Source organism: Poeciliopsis prolifica, unplaced genomic scaffold (genome assembly GCF_027474105.1).
Source record: "Poeciliopsis prolifica strain line A6 unplaced genomic scaffold, Auburn_PproV2 SCAFFOLD014, whole genome shotgun sequence".
Lineage (NCBI taxonomy): Eukaryota > Metazoa > Chordata > Actinopteri > Cyprinodontiformes > Poeciliidae > Poeciliopsis > Poeciliopsis prolifica.
Window position 1 is genome coordinate 12,464,677 of NW_026562389.1, and position 26,402 is coordinate 12,491,078.

The 26,402-nt window shown below is 47.5% G+C and overlaps 2 protein-coding genes across 2 annotated transcripts; both read right to left on the reverse strand.

The window, feature by feature from the left end:
• Nucleotides 1-1,505: 1,505 nt before the first annotated feature.
• c5 (complement component 5) lies at nucleotides 1,506-17,692 on the reverse strand. Its single transcript, XM_055039958.1, has 42 exons — nucleotides 17,590-17,692; nucleotides 15,178-15,373; nucleotides 14,708-14,861; nucleotides 14,557-14,627; nucleotides 14,383-14,480; nucleotides 14,221-14,303; nucleotides 14,061-14,151; nucleotides 13,872-13,980; nucleotides 13,639-13,771; nucleotides 13,450-13,565; nucleotides 13,067-13,255; nucleotides 12,725-12,928; nucleotides 12,439-12,651; nucleotides 12,220-12,369; nucleotides 12,020-12,146; nucleotides 11,884-11,949; nucleotides 11,383-11,586; nucleotides 11,227-11,311; nucleotides 10,574-10,659; nucleotides 10,352-10,491; nucleotides 10,038-10,271; nucleotides 9,858-9,918; nucleotides 9,689-9,778; nucleotides 9,403-9,615; nucleotides 9,263-9,338; nucleotides 8,289-8,448; nucleotides 8,122-8,223; nucleotides 7,669-7,840; nucleotides 7,362-7,486; nucleotides 7,115-7,195; nucleotides 6,869-7,021; nucleotides 6,727-6,789; nucleotides 6,562-6,655; nucleotides 6,434-6,473; nucleotides 6,261-6,363; nucleotides 4,797-4,871; nucleotides 4,150-4,255; nucleotides 3,567-3,650; nucleotides 3,404-3,493; nucleotides 2,277-2,366; nucleotides 1,856-1,994; nucleotides 1,506-1,775 (listed from the first exon to the last, which is right to left on the reverse strand). Exons 1-42 carry the CDS (start codon nucleotides 17,655-17,657, stop codon nucleotides 1,643-1,645), a joined length of 5,067 nt encoding a protein of 1,688 aa, XP_054895933.1. The 5' UTR covers nucleotides 17,658-17,692; the 3' UTR covers nucleotides 1,506-1,642.
• Nucleotides 17,693-19,548: 1,856 nt separating this feature from the next.
• prdm12b (PR domain containing 12b) lies at nucleotides 19,549-25,303 on the reverse strand. Its single transcript, XM_055039971.1, has 6 exons — nucleotides 24,577-25,303; nucleotides 23,815-23,880; nucleotides 23,564-23,688; nucleotides 22,358-22,513; nucleotides 20,653-20,767; nucleotides 19,549-20,560 (listed from the first exon to the last, which is right to left on the reverse strand). The coding sequence occupies exons 1-6, from the start codon at nucleotides 24,812-24,814 to the stop codon at nucleotides 20,100-20,102; spliced, it is 1,161 nt and encodes a 386-aa protein (XP_054895946.1). The 5' UTR covers nucleotides 24,815-25,303; the 3' UTR covers nucleotides 19,549-20,099.
• Nucleotides 25,304-26,402: the final 1,099 nt, after the last annotated feature.

Below are 26,402 nucleotides of genomic sequence, written 5' to 3' on the forward strand. Positions count from 1 at the left end.
TTGTCACCAATTCAAATACACTAAATAAATTAATAACACAGAGATAAATGTTTGAAAGCTTTTATTTCTGTAAATTATTTTTTTCAACTTACGACTAATAAAAATATGACATTTAAAATTACATATTACATCCTATGTTATATTAAATAAGACATTGATAACCAACAAAAATTAAAAATTAAACGAAATTAAAGGTGATGTTTTGTTTTTTTAAGAACTCCACTAAAATATTAAAACCAAAGCCATTTTTGTTTAGTAGAAATTTACACAAACATTTTCTACAAATTAGGATTTACCTCCCAGTGTGTCAGAACAAACTTCCACTGGAATAAAAATAAAATAAATGATCTCATTATTTCGAGATACTATCAACAATGGACTGGAAACCCCGAGATCAAAGTGGGAAACACCCCCAAAGGTGGTGGAGAACACCAGAGCTAAGATCCTGAGGGACTTCCAGACAGTGGCGGAGCTAGACTTTTTTCCAAGGGGGGCCAAAGGGTGAGCAGGGCTTTATCAGAGGGTCCATATACAAATGGACCGTTCCATGGAACGAAAGGAAAAAATATTAGTTTCCTTTCATTCAAAATTAATTAATATAACTAGTGAGGTTATAATTCAAAGCTTTCATATGACATAGCCTACTTACATTTCAGTCATTATAAAACTTAATGGTTTTTCTCATATTCTTACCACACATTTCAAGCAAGAACTGGGAGATATAAAACATTAGGGTTAGGGGTTAGGGTTAGGGTTAGCCGTTGTGGTAGATGTAGCAATACCAAGTGATTGCAACATCAGGAAAAAGGAGAAACTGGAGAAATACCAGGGCCTCAGGGAGGAACTGGAGAGGGCCTGGAAGGTGAAGACCACAGTGGTGCCTGTGGTCATCGGGGCCCTCGGGGCAGTAACCCCCAAATTGGAGCAGTGGCTACAACAGATCCCAGGAACAACATCAGACATCTCAGTCCAGAAATGTGCAGCAGTCCTTGGCACAAGATACTGCAGGACCCTCAAGCTCCCAGGCCTCTGGTAGAGGATATATAGATCTATAAATATAGATCTATATATCCTCTGGTAGAGGACCCGAGCTCAGAGGATAAGAACCACCCGCGGTGGGTGAGAAGGGAATATTATTTCTTATATACGTGTATATGTGTGTGTTTTTTTTTTAACAGAGTGGTGGAAACAGGCTTCCATAGATTTTTACTCCAAATTTAACTCATTTACATCCATGTTGGTTTCCTCTCCCGTTTTCTTTTCCCGACCTGAAATCAGGAAACGCCTGGAGTTGAACCAGAGACCTCTTGGAAGAGCAGCAACCACGTGTTGCTGCTCTTCTGTGTTTTCAGTCAGTATCTGGATGAACCTCAGAATAAACTCTGAGCTGCTGCAGAACCTGAGCCTCCAGGTGACCTTTGATCCCTTCAAAACATCTGATGATAATCCAGATTAATTTCATTCTCCAGCCATCATTTAGCAGCAATGACAGCAGAATAAAAAGATATTTTTGTTTAAGATATTTATTTTCCAACACTAGAAAAAATACATCTGTATTAATAATGAATGTTTAATGAATGCAGAGTTCTGCCTCGGACCCATTCACGTTTAAACCAGGTCCAGAAATGACCCGGTCCGCGGTTCAGGGGCAGCCGAACAGCTGCAGGTCCACAGCGTAGTTCATCAGCTGGGAGTTGTAGTCCTGACACTGTGGAGAACTACAAGCTGTGGGCCACCACTCCACCAGCGCCTCCGAGTCCAGAGGCAGCCTGTACCTGCAGGTCCAGAAGCACCACAGGTGAGACCCTACCTGAGCTGAACAGAACCTGAGCAGAACCTTAGCAGAAGCACCCACCTAGAGCCGCCACCCTGCGTGACCTCTGACCCCCCGGAGCCCAGCACCAGGTATTGCTGGTTGTTCTGCAGCTCCACGCTGGCGCAGGTCACCTTCTTCACCAGGTCCAGGTCGCTGCCTGGACCGGCCGCTTCCAGCGCTGGGACCAGAACCAGAGTCAGAGTAAAGTCAGGAAGGACCCGGTTCTACTGGACCCACAGAACCAGAACACCATCTGCTGGGTCATTTCCTGCCTAACGCGGCGTTACGTTCCATGCTAGCTCCACTTAGCGCCTCATGAACGTTACAAGAGAAAAAAGTGAATAGAAAAACTTCACTTCAGTCATTCTTCCTCCGTACTGATGTTAGTGACTGAGTGAAAGGCCCTGCAGCGCCGTCCATGGCTGCTACCCCCTTTCCATGGTAACAAGCAGAGTCTCACCTTCAGATTTCTTGAGGACCTCGGCTACGGTGGCTGTGTAGGTCATGAAGTCTCCCTCCGCTGCCGAAGATTTCACCGTCACCTTGAAGGCTGCAGAGGAAGCAGACAGACCAATCAGACTCCAACCATTTAACACGAACTGGGAGCAATGGTTTGATCTGGAGCTGGTATTCCTCACAACACCAACCAACAACTGGTTCTTACAGAAACACAGAGAGAAACATATTTTAAAGAAATATACATTTATTTTTCACACATTGAGATAAAAGTCAAAGTCAGTGGAATCAGTGGAGGTAGATGTAGTGCAGTCAGGTGTAATATGGTGATTCATGTACTTAGCGCCAGCAGCATAGCTGCTAGCAGTTAGAATCACCAGATCAATAATCAGTGGAAGATCCGATCCAGTGGAGATGGGAAGTCCGGTTCATTAGGGTCAGAGTTTATCTGCAGCCTAAAATTTTAGCTTAACTTGGTATAAATGAATGTTTGAACATTAATAAATCCTTTTGGATTCAGTGTTTTTATGAAAATTTCCCTAATTTAATGAATTTGTTCTTTTATTAATGCGGATATTATTACTTTTCTGTAATATTCTAATCAAACTTTTAATTTTAAAACATAAACAAAGTGAAACACCTCAAATATACCAAACAGACCCATAATAATTTATCATTATTATAAATAACATCTTTAAACTAATCATCAGTTACATTTCTGGGTCTCCTCACCTCCATCACCTGGCTGTTGGTCAGACCCCCCCATCTGTTTTCACATTATGGTATGACCCCAAATCCTCACATGTGATTGGCTACATGCCAGCCTTTTAACCAATCAGACCACAGTTCTGCTGTGAGGAGGGCGGGCCCACTGAGACAGAGCTGAGGATCAGGTGCAGCTTCTCCGAGAGCCACTAGGGGGCGTGCTGGTTTTTTTTTCCCCCACATAATAATTTAAAAATATCAGAATATTATTATCTATAAGAGATTATTAACCATCCAGGTGAGTTTAGAGCTGCTGCTGTGACCAGATCATTTCAACTTTAACCATCTTTAATCTGATCCGAGAACCTCCACCTGTTTCTAACAACGCTGCAGCTAAAAGGAGCCAATCAGCTTCCAGGCTCTCACCATATTTGATGTGCGGCTGGCAGGTCTCCTCGGTGCGTTTGGCTGCGGTCAGGGTGGCGTCCATGCTCCCTCTGTAGGTCGCACACGCAGCTGCAGGGTCACACAGCACTCAGTTTCATAAGGTCAGCTGGAGCCAGCCAATCAGAGCAGAAACTCGCCTCACCTGCCATGCACTGGCACTGTTCGCCCACACAGAGGCGCTGCAGCCTCTGCTCCTGGCTGGAGAAATGCTTGGTGCACAGGCTGCCTGGAAACACAAACGTTGCAGGTTAGCAGCAGATTCTCTTCAACATGCAAACAGAAAAAAGATTTTATGAGATTTGCTCAATGAAAACATTAGAAACGGGTTGGAAACCTGGGAACTGGGACCGTCCCCATGTCCCGGTTCCTGGGGACGGTCCTTCTGGGTTTGATGCAGGACCGCTCTGGGAGAAGAGTAGGACCCAAAGATGTAGCAGACCTTAAGCTAACATTGCTAACTGCTAGCTACAACCCGGATAAAGTCAACGTATGGATATTTATGGTGGGTTGGATTATTTGGTGGAACACCCAGGAGCCACTGGGGGGCGATGTCTCCCGACTGGCCTGGGAGCGCCTTGGGATTCCCCTCCTGGGGAGGAGCTGGAACAAGGGGCGGGGAGAGGGAAGTCTGGGCCTCCCTTCTGAAGCTGCTGACCCCGCGACCCGACCCGGACAAACGGAAGAAAATGGATGGATATATGTCCCAGCATTCACTGCAGGCTCACCTTTGTCCTGAGGTTCTGTGACAGTCATCAGGGACTCAGCAGCACCAATCACCCTGAACCTGGTTCTGACCCGAAACCCGACACACAGGAAGACCTCAGAGGGAACCTGACGGTGAAAAGACGGGAAATAACTAAAATACTAACATCATCATTAGTATCATCATCATCATCATTAGTATCATCATCATCATCATTAGTATCATTATCATCGTCAGGGTAGCCAGCACGGAAAAACATCAGTCATGACCTGAAAGAAGCAACTGCTGCTGGGAAAGGTCAAGGGTCATCTCGAAGCTACCTGAAGTCTGTGTTCCAGACAGAATCAAGTTATTCCCAGGATGATAAAAACTAATAACAAGAACTTAAAATAATTACAAAAATAAAATTAATGAGTTAAAAAGATTAAATACTAAAACACAAATCAAAGAAAATCAAAATGAATTCAAATAAAAAAATAAAATAACAGGAAACGATAAAATTTGATTATTTCAGAGAGATTCAGCTCAGGGTCAGAGGTCAGAGCATGAAGCTCAGAGAGACAAAGAGCTACATCTCTGACTGTACGGGGCTCAGTTAGAAGGTTAAAGGTCACAAGCTTGAACTGCGATGGCCTAGTCAAAGTCCAGAGCTTACGGTGAGGTACTCACAGAGTCCATCTGGATGATGACGGTGTTTCCCTGGAGCTGATAGTGGGAGATAGACGGGTACGCTCCGTCTGTGAACTGAAGACCAGCAGAAAGAAAAGTTCAGAATCTAGAACTCTGGATCTATAACTCTAGAGCTGCAACTCTAGATTGTTCCTCTTTAGGTCTAATAATGATAGCTTCAGTTTTGTCTCATCCACACATTGATCTGTTCTCAGCATGTGTTCAGTGACTGAATGGGGTCAAAGGTCACCTGGTAGAGCTGAATATCATCCATGTAGTTATGGTAGCTGATATTATCTCCTGTTATAACCTGAGCTGGTGGGACCATGTAGATATCCAATCAGAGGGTCCCAGGACTGAACCCTGAGGAACCCCACATGTGACCTCTGACCTTTTCAATGAAAAGTGTCCTATTGAAACAAAAAACATCCCAGGGAGCATTCACACCAGTCCTGTTTAGTCCACTTCCATTAAAGTTAGACACTACAAACACTGGTTCGGTTGATGAGGTGTGAATGCTAACTGACCTTTGACCTCTGGTCCTCCAAATCTCAGTATCTCTTCTGAGGAAGTGAAATCATACATTAAATGACCTCTGACCAATGTATTCAGAAAATATCTAAACATTTCTGAATAAAACACACAAAGTCCTAAAACTTTTTTTATGTTGGAATTGTGTATGTTCTGTTATCTACTAGCATGATTTGTTCTGGCCATATTATTCTGGCTAATGCTATTACATATTAAAGTATCATCCAAACTCAACGTTCTAAGCAAATAATCAAACCATCATATTCTACTATAAACTCAATAACTGATCATAAAATGTTTTGCACCATATCAGCCTCACGAGATGAAGAGACTGATGCCTGGTTCTTTAGGTTCTGATCCGTTCTGTCTACCATACAACAGGAAACTGGGCCAAGATGGACACTTTCTGTCCGTCGACGGTCGTTAGGGTCAGGGTCAGGGTCAGGGTCAGGGTCACATCGTCCATCCTGGTTTCTGCGTCTTCCTCCTCAGGTCTGGATTTCTGCCAGTTTTTGCTTCTCAGGACGGCGGCGTATCGGATAGCGGCTCACCGGGCCGCGTAGCGTCCGCCTCTAGGCGACCGTGACGGCAGCTACGGCTCGTAGCATTCAGGGGTCCTTCGGCTCCCGCCACAAGAATTTAGCTGACCTTCATATTTCCTGTGTTTTATTTTGGTCCATTTAGTGTTTATAACAGGCGCGTCTATCGGTAGTTGTGTATCGGTTCAATTTTAATGGTATTTTACATATTTTATGGCTGATGGTGAGCCTATTCAGGGTGCTGAGGTTCAGCCCTAAAACTGGGTCCAAGAGAACCAGAACCAGCACTTCTTCCATGGTTTGGACTTATGTGGATGTCATTGAACACTCTGACAATGGCGGTCTGCAAGGTAACTATGGAAACTAGATTGAAACCAAAAGCCATGCCGATTACCTGTCTCAGGTCCTCCAGGGTCGGCTCAATGCCTGTGGGCAGCTGGATCTTCATGACGGTCAGAAGCGACTCGGTGTAATCCTCGTTGGGTGGAGGTCGGTACCTGGAACACAAAGGTCACAGCGTCCATCACTGAGGATCTGCGGCGACCGGGTCGGATTTTACCTTCTTACTTTACACAGGCGACCAGGTGAGGAGCCTGCATGGTTGGATCTGAGGAGCAGAGCAAGAGCATGAGGTGGAAAGATCAAACCATTTTCTTAAACACAGCAGGGGGGCGAGGGCCGTGGGGAGGACGTACTGCTGGACACGGCGGATCCAACCAGCTCAATGGTCAGGTCAAAGTTACAGGAGGTCTGCGTGGATGCTGTGGTCTGATAGTAAACCGTCTTCATCTGGAGACACAGACAGACTGTCACTGGGAAGACGTCTCACCTGTCAGGTGACCACAACAAGCCCCACCCACCTTCACACTGGACACGCCCCTCCCATAACCAGTGCTCACGATGACGTCAACATTCTTCGATATCTTTGACAGAAACAGAGGAGCTGAAGTGAGGAGTTCTGTTGGGGCTTGGCCCCGTCCCTCCAGGTGCGCGCTTCCTCACCTGGAGGGGCGGGGCCACCGGCTGGCGGCGGCTCAGCTGGACTCGGCTCAGCTGTTCCTGCCTGCTGTAGCGGATGTTGATGTCCTGGTTGAGCACGGCTTTAGGAACGACCTTGCTGTACTCTGTCAGGGCCTCCAGGGTCAGAACCATGTCCTGATGTCACAAACCACCACCGAAGAAAAAAAGAAGCTGAGCTGGGTGTGGAACTCAGTGTCGCCCTCTGCTGGAGGAGTGGAACATGTTTACCTTGATGGAGTGGAAACCTTCTCCATAGTGCTGATCCAGAGTGAGCCAGGAAACCACGGGGTTGGCGTAATGGATCCTCCCCTTTAAGACACAAACCAAATTACTGAGGCAGCACCGCCCTCTACAGGCAGAGAGAGGAGCTGCAGAAACACCGCCCTCTACAGGCAGAGAGAAAACGATTGTGTGATATTATAAAAGCGTAAATTGAATGGTTTTATCAGCCTTATGAAGTGGAAGCTGTTTGCACCTTGAGCAGGAGGGCCAGCAGGACGTACGCCGTCATCTCCACTGTCTGACCGCTGGATTCATCAGGCGTCAGCCAATCAGCCGTCACGCTGGGCTCTTGCCAGTACCGCTGCTCAACCGGGTTCCCTGGACACAGAAAGCAGCATCATCACCCATCTGGACTGTTTGGGGGTTCAATGCCATGGCAACACAAACAACAACAAAAAAAAAACAAAGAAAAATCTGAGAATTAAAACGTACTGAAGAAATGAACAAACCCAAAGATCCATCAAACATGGAGAGGAATAAATGGATCATTTGGAGGTCACCTTTCTGCCGCGCCTGCTGCTCCAGGCGGGTCATCAGCTGCATGGCCTCCGCGCTGCTGGGGTTCTGCAGCGTCAGAGCGTAGGTCGCCACCGCATGCACATACATGCTCTTCACACTCAGGGCATGCTGGGAAAGGTAGTTTGCTGCTGAGCGCTTGCTGCTGTCCTGGAACTGAGAGGAGGAATCGATCAACACGGATCAGAAATCCTCTTCTGTTCTGCCGTCACAAACATGTGACTGAGACTTGAACTAGACCAGTGAACAGCTGATGAGCAGATGGTGGAGGGTCTGTGATCCTGCGGGCCCAGGAGCCCCAGAGCATCAGAAATCGAAACCTGCTATCCAAACTGCTCACACATGATTCTACTGACAAAACAAATCCATCTTCTCTTAATACTCTGACCTCTGACCTCGATGTTCCTCTCTTTAGGACGACCCTCATTAGTTCTCACCTGAAGCTGCAGTTTGGGGTCTCTGATGCTCATCGCTCGGTGTAAGGCCACCAGCACCAAGGAAGTCACTAAGACCGTCTGCTCCTCATCGGTGGCGCCAACCTGGAACACAGAACCGCCGTCACAGAGGAGCTGAGCGCCGGAGGAGGCCGACCGACCCAACTGACCATGAGCCGGCTGTTCTGGGAGGAAGCCCGCTCCCTGAAGGAGCCGTCAGGCTGCTGAGTTCTGCGGATCAACCAGTTGACAGATTCTGAGAGCGACTGACGGTCCACGGAGACCAGCGGGTCGGCCAAAGACAGAGTCCTGACCACCTCGGCGGTGACTCTGCAGGACAGAAGGTCATCAGCTCGCAGACGGTACAGAAACGTAGCACTTATGCATGTGCAGAAAGCAGCACAAAGAAGAAACCACAAAAATGAACGAGAGATTCAGGAGGGAAACATCTGGACTCATTTTGTTTTTTTCCTGAATTTTCCTGGAAGACCGAGCTGGAAATGAACTTCACCGCGTTCAAGACTCACATCCTGGAGCCGAAACTTCAGGAACGCTACAGCGGAGCTAAGCTACAGCTGAGCTAAGCTACAGCTACGCTATGCTACAGCTGAGCTACTCTACAGCTATAGCTACAGGGGAGCTACGCTAAAGCAGAGCTATGCTACAGGTGAGCTAAGCTACTGCGGAGCTAAGCTACAGCTATAGCTACAGCGGATCTGGGGTAAGCTGTTCCCTCTGGTACGGAGCTGTGTGAGGCTGGCTGTGATTGGTTACCGTGTTTTGTTGATATTTTCCTTCCACTATCTTTTCTCTGTATCTGCAGGCGCCATGAATACTTCTGTTTACAATTGTTCATTAAATAAGGCGTCAGGCTGGATGGAAATGTCCTCCCTGCAGAAAGGTGGCGCTCTATTTCTGACGCCTTGTTAAAACAAAATGGAGGAAGTTATTCGCTCTGAGAATGGATTCATATTTAAAACCTAATAAATGTGAAAAAGTCACTTTAATGTCTGGATTTAATGGATCAGACGGGAGCCAATCAGGATCCGACAGACTGAAGAAGAAATCATGAAGAATCGTTTTGAATGGAAAACCTGGATAACGAGGAAGTAAAGTAACCGGATCGGGTTCTGGTTCCACTCACAGGGTGCTGGGTTCAGAGTTCACCCACATGCTGTAGCTGCTGTCTCCGTTCCTGAAGGTCGTGAGGCCGACCTGACCTGCAGACACATCATCATCATCATCATCATCATCATCAGAATGATCCCGGCGGCGCCGCCCCACCTTCTCTGATCTTCTGCCTCAGCTCGCCGGAGGTCTTCTCTATGTTTTCTCCCAGGACGTCCCAGAGGCCGTTGGTCTCCAGGTAATGGTACACCTGGATGAGTGGGAGGAGCCTATCGACCTCTGCTACTGCTGACCCAGGAGGAAGGCTGAGGATCCGCTTCAGGCCCTCGGGGTCCAGTACGACCGACACGACTTCGCCTGGGAGCTCGCCTGTCGTGAGGAACAACCATCCCCATCATTTCTGCAGACCTGAAGACGTTCAGCGCTTCGCTCCTCGCCTCACCGTTTATGGTCAGCTGTCTCTCCACAGCCGAGTTGGGAACCACGTTTTTTGGCAGGATGTTCTTCAGCACCACAGTCCGCTTCTCTGAACCTGAAACAGAAATCCAGACCGGCACGGTGAGACGATGATGATGGCAGGGATTCAAGATGAACCAAGATGGAGCACAAACCGTAGAGTCCCTGAGGATCCAGTATTCCCGCGGAGTTCACTTCCTGTCTCACTCCTTCAGGCTGCAAAGCAGAACTAATGTTTAGCCAAGCTGACCGCTGGGAGCTGCTCACATGGGAAGGACTACTGACCAAAGCAAGGCTCTGAATGCTCCAAGTAGAGTCAGTCATAGTTCACATACCACCACACGCAGCGTCTTCTGCACAATGTCTTTGGCCCCCGACTGGACGCTCAGGGTGAAGGTCAGGGTGTGCTCTCCGGGCTCCAGGCCCAGCAGGGTGAAGGTCACTTTGCCCACCCCCCTCGCAGACAGGCGCTGCCAGGTGCAGGCCGTGGCGTGATGCCCCTCCTGCCTGGGCGTCGGCTGGGACTTGAGCAGGCAGAGCGCCGGGCCGGCCGTCAGCGTCACGCAGTACTGAGAGGACAGCAGGGATTAGAGCCGCTCCCTGTAAACTGATGATCTGACTGGTTATTATGGGATGTGGTTGAACTGACGGTGATGACGTCATCCTGCTGGTTGTAGACGGAGCCCCGCAGCTCCACCTGTTCCCCCCGGACCACCTGGTAGGGCAGCGGGACGTCCACGCTGAGCGGCTGGGTGACCGACACCTTCACTGGATCCGACACACACATCCCTGACAGAACCAGAGAGACTCTGCGGTCAGGTTCCTTCCTGCAGGCCACTGAGGAGACCACTGAGACGGAGAGGAAACCCACCGCCCTCTGGAGACATGCCAACGGCTGAAACCACCCAGGAGGTCAGAGAGTCCGGCAGAGTCCTGTTGATGGACAGCCGACCTGACCTGAAGAGACAAACGCCACAGTTGGATCAGCTGCTGCAGATGATGACCAGTGATTTGAACAGAGTCTCCACAACAACCAGGCAACATCTGGCTGCAAAGAAGCAGAGATTGCTCAAAGTGTTGCTGAGTCGTCTGTCCGGTTCCGGCTGTTGCAGGAAACACTGAGCGGTTTCTCAAAGAGTCCACCGGGTCTCTGTACTCAGCAGAGACCCGGCTAACACTGGGAAACCTGACGGTTCAGGCTCCTTCAAGCTCTGCTGTTCCACCACCTTTACTTTGTTGTTCCTCCAGCAGGCAGACAGACACTCTGGAGTCTAGAGGATTTTCCACCAGTCATTTAAATCATCACATCTTCCCTGGATAATGAGGAGCTTCCTGGATGTGTCCAATGAAATGAATCTCCTCAGTAAAGCTGCTTCCATCAGAGCCCCTGGAACATGGAGGCTCTAATTGTTAAAATAATTGAATGAAAATAAAGTAACATGACTGCAATAGTTGTCAGATTAGAATATTCCCTGCACTTCATTCATGTTAAGAATCTGTTGAGGTGCGTTTGATTTGTGCCACCTTGCAGGCTGCACCTCCCACAGCCAGCTCTCTGGAAAGAAGCTTCTCACCAACGACGGCGCCTGATCGAAGTCTGCGCCCAGTTCTGGAGAGAAACATCAAGTCAGGCATCGCAGTCAGGGCCAGCAGGACCGGACCAGAACCGACCGGACTCACCGTAACGCCCCAGAACCAGCCGGTCGCTGTGGTCCAGGTGCTGCTGGTGGAACTCGCAGCACAGCCTGAAGACCGTCTTGCAGCCTTCATCCTTTATTTTGAGCCTGTCAAAGATCTGGTCTGCGTACTGCTGGCAGCTCATGATCTTTGGCATGTAGTCCATCCCCGCCGAGCAGCAGCTCTTCTTGGAGCCGAAGGTTCTGGCTGCAGAGAGACGGATCCAGACAGAACCTGCTGACTGACTCAGAACCAAACAGCAGCTGTTTTATTGCTTCTGTTTTTAGTCACTTAGGATGTTTTAAATCTTCATTATCCCATCATCTACACACAGCTTACTGTCCTGTGAAGCTTCATTGAAACTTTGAGATGGTTTCAGTTTATAGATAAATCAGCCAAATATAAAGAACAATCAATCAATCAATGAATCCAGTAATTTGTGTAGCTTCAGTCAGTTATGATGTGGAAGAGGACAGGTCCATGGAGGACTCGGTGGGATCGTACCTTTCGCTTCCTTCTGTGCTTTGGTCAGTTCTCTCTTTGGACGAACGGCGGCTGAACACGACTCACCTGTGAAACACGCCGCCATCACTGAGCAGCTGATGAGCGTCTCTGATTTCTAACAGAATGATGGACGTACTGCTGGACGAGGGGGCGGCGTTGGCGTTGGTCATAAAGGTGAGGCCGGCCAATCGGAAGACGTCGGCGTTGTCTTTGCCGCCACCGCCGCCGCAGCCCAGGTCGCTGCGCTCGAAGTGACGAAGGACCTGCGGGCCACCGTACATCCTGTCAGAGCACCGCGCAACGCAACGAACGCGCTCGGGTCAAACTGACGCTTACCATGGAAACGGGGTCCCTGTAGTTGGGGCGTAGGGTGAAGACGGCGGCGTCTACCGCCGACAGCGCCACCATGCTGCCCTCATTGGTCCTGATGTCCAGCTTGATGTTCTCCTTTGGCTTGTAGAGTCTTTCCTGCAATAAGATGTCGGTCTGACAGAAAGCACCAGGTCAGAGGTCAATCGCTGCTGATGAAGCACAGATGCAGCAAGACTGCAGCACCTGGAGGCCGTTGACACACTTGTCTTTGACGTCCATCCAGACAGAGTCCACCACCAGCTCCGTCGTTCCTTCTCCGTCCAGGACGTAGAAGACCAGCAGCCTGATGGACGGGACCATGGAGGTCGTCACCAGGAAGTTCAGGTTCTGTCTGCCATCAGCGCTGGAGGCAAAGTTCTGACTTTTAAAAAACACCACCTTCCCTTTCGACAGAACCTGCAGGGGAGCAGCAGCGCAGCCGTCAGTGACTATGGCAACAGGGGAAGCACCGTGCGCGGCGCCTCCTCACCAGGTAGTTGAGGGTCCTGATGTTCAGGTAGGAGGGAGCTGCGGCGTACACCTGGATGTTGGCGTACTGGCTGACCCGGAGGCCGTGGCCCGGCATGGGCGTGTTGATGTAAAGGTAGCGCCGGTTTGGGGAGTGATAGGCCACGGCCTCCAGGGTCAGACCGGCCTGACTCTGAGCCGGCAGGGCGGGGTCCGCCGTCTCAAACTGGGTCAACCAGACCAACAGGACAAATCAGCTGTTTTTGTCCCACTAACATTTCAGATCATCAAGCTAACGTTGAATGAAAAGCTCTTCTGAAGCTCAGCTTCATAAACCTGGAAGCTCTTCTCAGATCTTCCTCACCTTCAGCTGAACCTTCACTGCATTTTTCTGGGGGTTGCAGATGAAATACAAGAGCCCATCAGATCCACTGATTTTGTTCTCCCCACAGGACATAACCTTCGTTTCTCCTGTATCCATGAACAGCTGATTCTCCACCAGATGCACCGGCACCAGGCTCACCGGCTTGTCCAGGTGATCCTTCACCAGCACCTGCAGAGACAAAGGGCCTGTGGAGCTGAACAAGGGGGGGCCAACCAGGAGTCAGAAGGTCCAACCAGATGTTGCATCTGGTTCTGGAGCAGCTCAACACCTGGACCGCCTCAGTGCTTTCCTGGACACCACTGAGGCGGTGTCCAGACCAACGAGTGAGAAACACTTTTCAGGTGGGACTCCGTGACGCGTACCTGGATGTTGTAAGGAAGTCCCGGCTTGATGAACAGAGGAGTCGAGATGAGGCTCAGATGATACGGTGACCTGACGAACTTCACAGTAGCAAACTCCGCCTCCTGCGTGATCCCACCTGCAGGGCGACATCCAGTCCAAACGCTGAGCAGGTGAGGACCTGGTTTCAGGGTGGTATGATGTCAGCGTACCTGTGTCCTCCTGCAGCAGCACCGCTATGTACAGGTAGCTTCCCACCAGGCTGTCCAGGTCTCTCAGTCCATCGTGGTTGTCCAGAACTTTCTGCATGTTGACAGTCACATCCAGTTCACCTGTTGCAGAGAGCTGAGAGGAGACAAACCAACCCGTGTTGGAGACGTCACTCAGCAGTTTCATCAACCGCCGTCAGAGAAGTCTTTGAGACTGGTGCATGCCAGGGCCTTACTCTTTCTCTGGTGACTGATGTGGGAATGATAACAGGAGCGTTCTTGTCTCTGACGTATCCATAACGCAGAAACAACTGTCCTTCAGCCACCGGGGCGCCGTGGAGATACCTGCCAAAGGTCAGAGCACCGCAGGGTAAACATGGCCCCTCCGGTCGAACGTCTAGCGGCTGGAGGAGATCGGGCCTCACCTGGCTGAAATCCTGAAGTGGAACTGACTGAACTGACTGTAGCTGATGAAGTTTGTCTGTGGGTTCATTTGGATGGAGAAACTAGGAAGAACTGAGAGAAGGAGAACATCACAGATCATTAGCTGCACCAGCAGGGCTCATATCAAACTCCTAGACGTACCGTATTCTTTAACTTCAAAATCTGTCTTTGCTTTTGTTGTGAAATCATCTGTGTAGGAAGCGTCTATTGTCCATATTCCCAACCTGCAGGGACAGAGAACTCAGGAAAACCGTCTTGGGAATCACCAGACGGTCTTCCTGCCTCGGCAGAGCTCTTCCTTACTTTGGTTTGATGGGAATCCTGAAGGGGTTTTGCATCGATGGGATTCCATTGTTCACATCGACGATCTCCACAACGTCTACCGTGATCTGATCCGGATCCTGGGGGAACAAACATGTTCATTGAAATGGTGGCGAATGGTCAACTCGTTTACGGGCCTGGGCTCATCGGACTCACCTTGAAGGTTAAGAAGACGCTGCGATTGGCTGGTCTCAGCTCCTGGTTCATGGAGAACGCCCTCACTTTCACTGAACACATCACAAATAGTTTTAAACCTGAACAGCCAATGTTGGACCAGAATCTGAGTGGAGAACCGAGAAGGGCCGACCTTTCTGATGAGGCGTGTAGAGCGGTTTGTCTGTCTGGATGAACAGGAAGCCGTTGGATCGGGTAACCGGGATGGACAGGTGTTGGTTGATCCCGTTTGATTGGACGTGAAGAATCACATGATTCAAATCCTTATTCTCTGGAAGTGGCAGCAACTAAAGAGAAAAACAGGAACCAACAGCAGCTGTTTTCAGATGCACTCCATGTTGGGCTAATACATCTGGTCTGAAGTCATGTTGTTCTGTGTGCATCATGTCTGTTGCTATGGTTTCTCGGTTTTTTTGCTCTTGTTCTGCAGACTTTTAGGATGTCCTGTCCCTTTAAACCTTTCTCTCTCTCTTTTCCATTTCTGTGTCCATTACATTGGAAATACACCCAACACGTGTCTAGAGTTCAGGAAGTGACGCTTCGCTCTGACATTTTACAGAAATCATCACAGTAATCAGTCATGATTGTGCAGGAGTTTCTCACCCGGACTTTGGCGACGCCCTGGTGGTGGTTCTGGCTGCTGAGCCGCAGGGAGTCCCTGGACAGCTGCCGGTGGCCCGGGGCCATGGAGGTCTTCAGGAAGACGTAGACGGTTTCCTCCGTGTTGGAGCCGAACAGCTGAACAAACACCGTCTCCACAGCATCCAGGGTCACCGACAGGGGCGCTGTGACCAGGAATCTGACAGAGAGAAATACCACAGAAGAAGAAGAGTCCGTTCACCAGCAGGACTCCGTTATGATTCTGTTTATTGTGATAAATCACAGAAATCCTGACGATGAAACTTAAAGTTCCTAGTCAAAGCCCAGTCAGACCAGAAACCTGCAGGATTCAGTGCGCATGACCACAACGTAGGATGGATTTCAGGGTAGCAGGTAAACACCTGGGGGGGCGTGGCCTGTTTGAATGTCAGCATGACGTCACCAGCTCACCTGGTTTCTCACCTGGAGGCTCCACCAGTCTGGCTGCTGATTGGCTGATTTGGCTATTAGGTGCTGTAGTCGTAGAGATTTGGTGGGAAATCATAAAAATGTTCACATGTTGTCAGAGGGGAACAAGAACAAGACGAATGGAGTTTATTCATTTTCAAACTGGAGTTTGGAAAAATGTAAAACATGGATGAACAAGAACAGCTGCATCCAGACACGGAAAAGATATTTTTAAAAATGATGCCGAATAAAAAAGGCTTGAAAGCAAAACCAACCAATAGAGGCTGGAGGAGGAGGAGCGGCGGCCATGTTTGATTCAGATCAAACGGGCTTCAGTCCTAAAGTTTAAAGGTTAACGAGTTTCCACAGAGACGGTGATGTGAGCCGAGTGTGAAGCATCAGCAGCAGATCAACCAGAACCACCGGAACCACAAGCTCCGGCCGGTCCAAACCGGAACCACAAGCTCCGGCCGGTCCAAACCGGAACCACAAGCTCCGGCCGGTCCAAACCGGAACCACAAGCTCCGGCCGGTCCAAACCGGAACCACAAGCTCCGGCCGGTCCAAACCACCGACTGATCAAACTGTTCCTTCATTTCACAGAAAGGCAGCAAGGCGCCACAATTAAATTAACCAAAAATAGTCCAACTTAGGCATGACCTTTGACCCCCACTCGGTGTACAAAATACTTTGACACAAAACATCTTTTTTTTTCTCCTCATGTTGTTAATGAAGAAAACATCAAATAAACTAATCTGACTTTAATCCCAGATTAAACTGAGATTAAAGTCAGATTTGGGTTTTTTCTCCACTGCTGTGAGAATTTGTGTTGTTTTTGATACAAGAGCAGGAATATGATGTCATTGAATAACTGGTTGAAATTGGATCATTTTAATAAATGTGATTCAAATGAACAATAAAATGTTTAATCTTTGCAGATCTATAGTTTATATCTTGCCTCTGATAAGTATTTGCTGTAAATTCAATATTTCCATGTTCCTTGTTTTGCAGTGATTCAGTCTGATTGAATCACTTATTGAGGGAAATATTTTATTTTACAGGATCATGTTTAAGTAAATTATTCAGAAATATGAAAATGATGGGAGAAGAACTATTTGCACATGGTATCTGATGAAATCATGAATTAATCACGTCATACAGCAAAATGATTTGATGATTATGAAACAGTTTCCATGTTTCAGGGTTTTTGGGTCGGGTTGTCATGGAGATCCACAGAGTTGCCTGAACTCTGAACTCTGATGTTTGTTGAGTCATTTTATGGGATTCAGCTGTCAATATTTGTTCAGCCTGCTGGCTGGTGAGCGCCCCCTGCAGGGGGCTGGCTGGTGAGCGCCCCCTGCAGGGGGCTGGCTGGTGAGCGCCCCCTGCAGGGGGCTGGCTGGTGAGCGCCCCCTGGGCTTCACTGTTGCGGCTCGGTTCTGGTCCATCCGCCTCATTGTTTCTGTGCTGAAGACAAATCAAGTTTCCAGCAGCAGAAAGTCGACATCCAGAGGAAAACCAACTTCAGGAAGTGAACCGAGTTTCCAGTTTGTTGTCGGATCAAAATGAGCTACAAGCTTCAGACAGGCAGCCAAAAACAGGTGGGGGAGGGACGAAGAGGAGCCGCAGGGTTTCCAGCTCGTTCTGGTTTGGTTCTACAGGAGACGACGATCGGCTCGGACCAAGCAGAACCGTTTTCTGTTCGGTTGGCCCAAAGGGTCCGATGGCGGCACGGCGGTGTGAGCATCATGATGTGGGCTTGCTCTGGAGACTCCGACCAGGAAGACTTGGTCCAGTTAAAGGACAGACTTTGGTTTTCACATTTTTCTTTGCAACAGATTCAGTTTGATAGGATTTCTGTCAGATTAGAGCCAGAAAAGTTTAGAAATGTTCTTCATTTAATTTCTGATCATCTGCTTTATCTCCAAAATGAAACAAGCATCACATAGAGAACAGGAGCTTCACTTACGATTGACTCTGAGCGTCGGTCCTCCAGCACAGAGACCAAACCCAAAGCAGCAGAACCAGCAGCTTCATCCTGAACCTCCAGTCTGACGGCCAGCGGCGCTGAGCGTCTCTTTATCTATCCGCTCAGAGTCCAGGACGTTTCCTCTGGACGGGTTGACTGGCCCAGAGGTGAGTTTACTCAGCCTGCCGTGTTTTCCAGTCTTACTCAACACCGACGACCCGGCAGAGAGAAGCTGCAGTGAAACCTGGACAACAAATGTTGGAGTTTTCCAGAACCAGAACTTCCAGAAGCTGCTGTGAGCAGAAACAGAACATTTGGGTTTCTGGCATTTCTCTACATCTTTATAGAAACTAGAAATGTTTATCCAGGCTGATCAGAACCAAGCGGACCGGAGGAGGACTGTCCATTTGGACCAGAACCTGGAGTGGAACCAGCAGGAACCAAATGGTTCCTGGTTTTATCCAAGTTGATTTCCAATCAATCAACTGAGCTACAAAAGTTATCTGGACAAACGTAGCGCAGTGGAAAGACACCTGCTTCGTTTAGTAAACATTGTTGACCTCTGATGACCTCTGATGACACTTATTAATATCTTTAAAATGAACGTCACCCTCTGGCTCCCAAAGGTTGGAATAGATGCTTTTAAACACGACCCAAAGAATCCACAGTAATTCTGGATCCAGAACCGGAACCAGAACTGGACCTGGTGTGAGCTGACCCGTCTGGGACGAACCCTAACCCTCCTGGCTCATTTTCATGCAACATAAAAGTTGCGTCTGTTCAGGATCGTTCTGAACCCTGGAGGATCTGCGGTTCTTCCCAGGTTCAGCTGGAACCACAGAACCCGTTTCTCATCTGCAGCTCCAAACCTCCTGCTGGAAGTGTAATGGTCTGGCTCTGGTACCATAACAAATAAAAGGGAAGCAACGCATTGGATAACTTAAAATAGGATTTATTTAACAAAAGTCATAGCTGGTTGATGAGAAAAAGGTGGTGCATTTTAAGCTGATCTGATGTCATTCATGGAGACACTGGCCAGCTGCCTCCACTTCCAATCAGCACCAATGAGAAGACCTGGAGCTAAACCCCCCCAAAGGACTAGCCTTGGGCCGTAACAGAAGCAGAACGTCTCTAGATCGACTGGATCGGATCGACTGGATCGGATCGACTGGATCGGATCGGCTCCATGCAGAACCAGGAATGTTTGCATTGAGCCAAAGAGACTGAAATGTTCTGGAAAACATCTGCAGATATTTAGTTCTCACATCTGGATCTGGATTTGATCCTGGTCTCTGTTGGACTAGAATCAACAACCATCCAGCAACCTGAATAAAGTGAACGGTTGCTGGATCACGTCTGCGGAGCTGATGAGAGAATTGAGCCATTTGATTCAGGAATGATGGAGAAGAGACACATCTAAGGATGTTTTCCTTCTGGTGGTCCAGTCGACCCGGTTCTACTGGAACCAGACCTTCTCCAGCTGCTGTGGTTCTGACCCAGACCAGCCTGTTCCCCTCCTGGCCTGTGGGGGCGCTGCACCAACAACCACTGCAGGAAACGACACTAAAACCTCTGAAGACACTGAGAGCAACTTCCTGTTTCACCAAATGAAACAAGATGGAGGCGTCAGAGTTTAGTGATTTCTCTTTAGTCTTTGGCTGAAGACCAGGAGCCATTTCTGCTGCTAGCGCTAGGCTAGCATGTTAGCTTTGTTGGATTTACCCAGAATGCCCTGCACTGTAGTCCACTTCCTGCTTTTGGAGCGCTCTCTGGGCCGCTTGGCGTTCACATTCAAACTGAACCAGACCGAGGTTTGGAGGACCAGAGGTCAGAGGTCAACGAGCGTTCACATCTCACCAACCGGACTTTGACTAGGCAGATGGACCAGACTTGGTCAACCTGTGTTGGAGATGCGGTTCTGGTTCCTGTCGGTGGAACCTTTGAAACAGCAGGAAACGATTTCAGGAGAAAAACTTTATTCAGACTTTCTGGTTGTTTATATTCATAACTTCCTTTATGTACAGAATCCAGTTTGATACATTTCATAAAGTGACAGCAGATTCAGTCCATGAACTTCATCTCATGTTCTTCCACCAGCTGAACCGGTTCAGAACCGACGTCTTCATGTCAAAACGTCTCAAAGGTTCTGGCAGGAGAATCCGAGCCCAGAGACCCAACAGAACCTTCTTCACATCGATATTCAGAACATTTAAGCCTCCTGTGTTTGGACCTGAGGTTCTATAACATCACAACCTTCAACAGGAACCAGAAGCATGCAACGCAAACACGACATCAACAGAACATGGCTCATCATGCAGCTGGGCCGTCGGAACCGGTCCGAACTCTGATCAATATTAGGTTATAGGAAAATGATCAACAATCAATAAACCAACAATTTTTTTATGGGCCGATCCTGTTTCTGTTTCAACATCGGACTTTTAACCCTCTAACAGAACCGGGCCCTCGGTTCGCTGATTGGTCAGCTGACCACATGGCGGGCCCTGATTGGCTCACAGCACCATGGCGGGGATGTGGTGAACCAGGGAGGCGGGGTGAGGCAGCGGGGGGTGAGCCGGCGGGGGCGAGTGGACCCCCGGACCGCCCACCACCACGCCGCCCACCGGCGCGCCCGCGTCCCCGCTGGGTCGGTGCCGCGCGCTCTTCTGGTGCGCGCGCAGCCCGGCCAGCTGCGAGTAGGCCGACTGGCACACGTGGCACTTGTAGGGCCGCTCGCCCGTGTGCAGCCGCACGTGGTTCCGCAGCGTGGACGACTGGCTGAAGCGCCGGTTGCAGAAGCGACAGACGAACGGCTTGTCCAGCGTGTGAATGCGCATGTGCGAGCGCAGATTGCTGCGGGAGTTGAAGCCGCGGTGACAGATGACGCAGCGCATGCGCCCCAGACTGGAGGAGGAAGAGGAAGAGGAGGAGGAAGAGGAGGAAGAGGAGGAGCCTTCACATGAGTGGAAATCATCTGGAAGCAGGAGAAGAAGAACCTCATCAAACCGGACCTGCCGGAACCAGAACCAGACAAATGTCTTCCGAACTCATCTGTTGCTAAGTTACCGGCTTTGGTTTTCTTGCCCTGCTCCTCGTCTGCGCCTGGAATCCCAGGAATTCCCAGGAATGTGTTGTGGGAATTTCCATACCAAACCAGCAGCTCCTGGTCTGGAGGGATGGTCTGAGAAAACAACACGATAAATATCACAAAACCACACGATAAATATCACAAAACCACACGATAAATATCACAAAACAACACGATAAATATCACAAAACCACACGATAAATATCACAAAACAACACGATAAATATCACAAAACCACACGATAAATATCACAAAACCACACGATAAATATCACAAACAACACGATAAATATCACAAAACCACACGATAAATATCACAAAACAACACGATAAATATCACAAAACCACACGATAAATATCACAAAACCACACGATAAATATCACAAAACAACACGATAAATATCACAAAACCACACGATAAATATCACAAAACAACACGATAAATATCACAAAACCACACGATAAATATCACAAAACACGATAAATATCACAAAACCACACAATAAATATCACAAAACAACACGATAAATATCACAAAACCACACAATAAATATCACAAAACCACACGATAAATATCACAAAACACGATAAATATCACAAAACACGATAAATATCACAAAACAACACATTAAATATTACAAATATCAGTTCAGCTTTTCTGTGTTTCTGTCTGATGCCAGCAGGTGGCGCCAGACAGCAGCAGAAGAACCGTTCCGTTCACTTGCCCTGATCCGAGCCAGGCGGGAACGTTCTGGATCTGCTCTTAATTTCACCTTTTCATTTTTTCATTTTTTTTTTTTTATTTTAAAATGTTTTCATTTTATTTCAGTTTTTGCCAATTTCTCTTCATCTGTTGTCAATAATTATTTATACTTTAATACAATTTGTTTGTTATGAAATAATTAACCTCTAATTTATTCTTTTTGTAATGAATGAATGAATGAACGAATGAACGAAGAGCTTTGGAGTCCTCTGGACTTGATAACTTGTTAAATTAATACAGAACATTTGATATGAATTATAATTTTCCTGCAGTTTCTAACCGATTGATGGAAATAATCTGTCAGAATTATTTATTACTTTCATTTCATTAATTTACCTGGTAGGAACATTATTATTATTATTATTATTATTATTAATGTAATATTTTCTTTTTTAGTGAGAATTTGACATTGCACCTGATTTTCTGCACTGTGGGACAATAAAGGATTTTCCTATTACCATGTTGTATTATGAGATATCAATAATAATGATATTATTATTAATAATAATGTTATTAATTTATTCCTTACATTCCGGGCTGTTTGCTCAGTTTTGCTAATGTTTTAATAGATAATTTATTTCCCAGTTTTCTTATTAAATCAGTTTTATTACATCGTTTCATTTAGTAAATTTGTATCTTTACAAAAACCAACAAGAAACAAAAATCAGCAAAATATTGAATCTAAATCAACTGTGAGAAAAATAATGAAATGATATTTATAGATTTACTTTCAGAACGATGAAAATAATTATTTAAATTCTAAACCAAAAAATTTTATTTGTTTTATTCTAATTATTATTTCTTTAATAATCTTTTGGCCCTAAAAGGAAAAAAACCTGGAAATTATTTTGTTTCAGTTTAAAACAAACAGTTTCAAGTTTTTGTTCAGTGATCAAGAATCAGTGATCGATATCTGCTGACCTCCACCGCCTTGTAGAAAACGCTGCTGCCGATCTGGACCACCTCCAGGTTCTGCTCCTGCTCGTTCCGGGCGCATTTGATGTACGTCATCCAGCTGCGCTGGTCCTCCTGACTGGCGTCGATGAAGAACCGGACCGAACCGTCTTCATTGAACACCTGCAGACCAGAACCAGACCAGAACCCGATCAGAACCAGACCAGAACCCGATCATGGAGCGGTTCCTCATCCAGATGACGTTTGGATTTTCATTAGTAAATAATTTTTAGCTCAAAGGTCAAAGGTTCATGTTGATCTGAACACATTATTGATATTTAATAAATTAAAATCACTTTATTTTATTCAAAGTGGCTGAAAAAATGTTGAAGATTTTCTGACTAAAATTAATAAAAGTTAAAAATGTCAAAAGTTTTTCTTTTATAAAAAAAATGTGCAAAGATTTTTATTAATAATTATTTCCAGTCCCATATTTAATCATAATAAATATGATTAAATATATTATTATTATTATTAATATTATGTGTAATAATAATAATAATTATTATTGTTGTTTTATTGAACGTTCCATTCTGTGGTTTATTTCTGAAATGTTTGTAAATCAGTTCAATTTTCTTTTTTTTCATCTTTAATATTTTCAGAGCGTCACGTTTTAATGTTTCATAAAATAAAATATGAAGGTATGAATTATGACTGGATGCTGTTTTATTTTGTTTTATTTTATTACAATAAAATAAAAGACCTGGATCAAGACCTTTGATCCAGGTCTTGGAGAAAATCCCGAGTCCTTCTCCTGCAGCACAGACAGGTCCAATCAGCCTGCGAACCGAACCGAACCGAACCTCTACAGCGCGTGATATTATCTGCTTCTTTGTGTTTTCGGCTCCTGTGAAAATGACATTTGATATTTATTATTATTTATGTTTAGAGAAACTTTTAGAAAATGTCAATAAATTTCCGGTCGGTTCATTGAAAGAATCGTTCCGGAGCGGGTTCGGTTCTTGTTCTGGTTCGGTTCTGCTGGAAGTGTTTAGATGAAAACATGAAATCCGCGACCAGAACCGGAGATAAAGGTGTCTATGACGAACCGAACCGGACCGGATTAAACTGAGCGGGTCCGGACAGAATCGAACCGAACCGGGCCAAACCAATGTGAACCGATCGGGCCGTACTGAACCGAACCGAACCGAACCGGACCGGGCCGGGGCTCACCTCCCACATCAGGTTGTTGTTCTTGTACAGGTCCACGTGTTCCGGTGAGACCAGGCGGCCGGTAAATGGACCCATCTCGGTTCCGGCTTTGATCCAGGTCTTGGAGAAAATCCCGAGTCCTTCTCCTGCAGCACAGACAGGTCCAATCAGCCTGCGAACCGAACCGAACCGAACCTCTACAGCGCGTGATATTATCTGCTTCGTTTCACAGGAACATAAAATGTTTTGCAGGTTCTGCAAGTTCTGCTTACCCGGAACCGAACTCTGCGCGATGATGACCTCGCTGGGCAGAACCAGGCTGGACAGCTTCTGGACCTCTGAACACAAACAGAACTTCACTTAGCTCAGAACCAGGTTCGGCTCTGGCTCAGAACCCACACCCACTTCCCAATGTTCAGAACCAAATGAGAATAACTGAAGAAAAAAAAACACTCAAATAAAACTGTAAGAAAGTTCGGCTTCTGTGGATGTCAGGGTTCGGTTCGGTTCGGTTCGGTCCGCGAAACCAGTAGAAACATAAAAAACATTTATATTCCAGAAACGGAGAACCGAACCGGAACCGGCGCGGCGGGTTGAGCCCGAATCGCCTTTAACTGAATCAGAAATAATTTCATCAAAATGACAGAAAATGATAAAAATGGCGAAACAAAACTGAAATATTTTCTCTGGAATTTTTTCTAACGAAATTCACCAAAAACAAAAACGAATCAAATCTTAAAATGAAATAAAAATGAATCAGAAATCAGAGAAGAGCTGGAAAAAAGTTTCAATAAATGATCAATGAATGGATCGAAACTTTGAGCAGAAAATATTTTCCTTCGTTTTTCTATTTCAGATCAAATTATGATGCTTAAAAATAAATAAATCCAAAATAAAAACAGAATTACATTTTTATTTAAACTCCCTAAAATATGGATTGACGCGATCAGTTCCATGTTTTATCATGATTATGAATGTCATTATTATTATCATTATTATTATTATCATTATTATGATGGTCACCGGACACTCACCCCCGGAGAAGGACTGGGCCAGAACCTCGGCCGTGAAGGCCGTCTTCGGGCTCGCGCTCGGCCCGGTTCGCTCCTCGTGCTGCAGGTGATGCTGATGCGGCGGCTGCTCGCCCAGCACGTGCCTCCAGCGGCCGTACAGGAAGCTGTGCAGGATGTCCGAGGTGATGATGTCCGCCAGGGAGAGCGGCTGCTGCGGCTTCAGGGCCAGAGAGGAGCCGGCGGGCAGCACGGAGCCCATGGCGGCGGGGAGAGCAGGGACCGGGGCGGCGGGGCGGCGAGGCGGAAGTTGGGCGGAATCTCCCGGTCTGGATTCACCGGTAAGAAGATCCAGCCACTTGCAGCCCGGGAGGCGCTGACAGGAGTCGAGAGGCTCTGCGGGAAAGTGGGGGGCCTTTATACCGGAGCCGCTGAGGAAGAGGAGGAGGAGGAAGAGCAGGAGGCCTGTTATTGGCTCCGCTGCGGTCTCACGCTCAATTAGGACGGAAAGAGCCGATCTGACCCGGACCAGCAGGACGACAAGCCCCAACACGCTGCACTGACCGGGGGTCACCGGCCCGCCGGGGGAGAGGCTCCCTCATGCTCTGGGCTTCAGATCCGCCTGAAAATGGACCCGCAGAACCTCCCGGAACCAGCAGCGCTGGAATCCAGGCTGAGTGACGGAGCAGAACATGAGATTAGAGGCCAGATTACAGAGAACAGCTGCTCTTCATCATCCTCCTCCTCCCGACACCCGCATTATTCCCGCTGCTCTCTGATCTGTATTTATGAGCTTTTAAACATTTATTACCCCCCCGATCTGACACACACACACACACACACACACACACACACACACACACACACACACACACACACACACACACACACACACACACATTACTGTCGCTGGATGTTGAATAGAATCTGATTTTAAATGAAACGTAAGTCCGAACCGAACCTGAACGGACCGGATCCAGAACCTGTTGATGTTTGAAACGGTGTCGTTTGATTTAAACTTTTATTTTTAAATAAATGACATTCATTTATATTTCAAATTTATTTAAATCCAGGTGAAACAAACCAAATAAAAACTCAGAATAATCTTTTATTCATCACTCAGTAAAATATTAAACCTGTAAATTAAATAGATATAGGTTTAAAAAGTTCCTACAAATAAATTAAAAATTATTTCAACATTATAAATATTCCAGGAGTTCCGGGTGATCACCGAACCCTGCAGCCCGGTTTCACGGCTCCTCTGCGGAGCTCCGGTCCAGAGCAGCCGAACCGAGTCGAACGGGCCGGACCGGACCGGACCGGACGCTTTTGTCCTGGGAGTGTGAGGGGACAGAAAGGGGAGAAAATCCGGGAATAAAAGCAGATTTGCAAATGTTTTTTGAATTCGTTGGACTGAGACAAGCTGGGCTCCTTTCTCTCCTCCTTTCTTTGCGGGGCTCCACGCACGCGGCTCCACGCACGCACGCGGGGAGCGGCGCGTCTGGGCCGCAGGAGGAGCTTTAATGAGCTTCCCAACAAAAAGCTCCGCGCCGCCGCAACAACGAGCCACTTGAGCCCGAAAAGACGCCGGGATGTCGGAGGCGCAGGGCGCGGCAGGTGACTGGCACGCGCACAGACACGCGGAGGCGGGTGGGAAGCGGCCCAAATGGCGCAGTGATATTGTTCCGCTAACGGGATTAAGTGGCGCAGAGGCTCATTAGTATTCATGCGGCGGACAGACGCAGCGCGCGCGCCACTAATAATCCGCTTTAAAAACCTTTTAATGATCAGTCAGCTGCACGAACCGAACCGAACCGAACCCACCTTTCTCACGACCGAGGGGAGGAGAA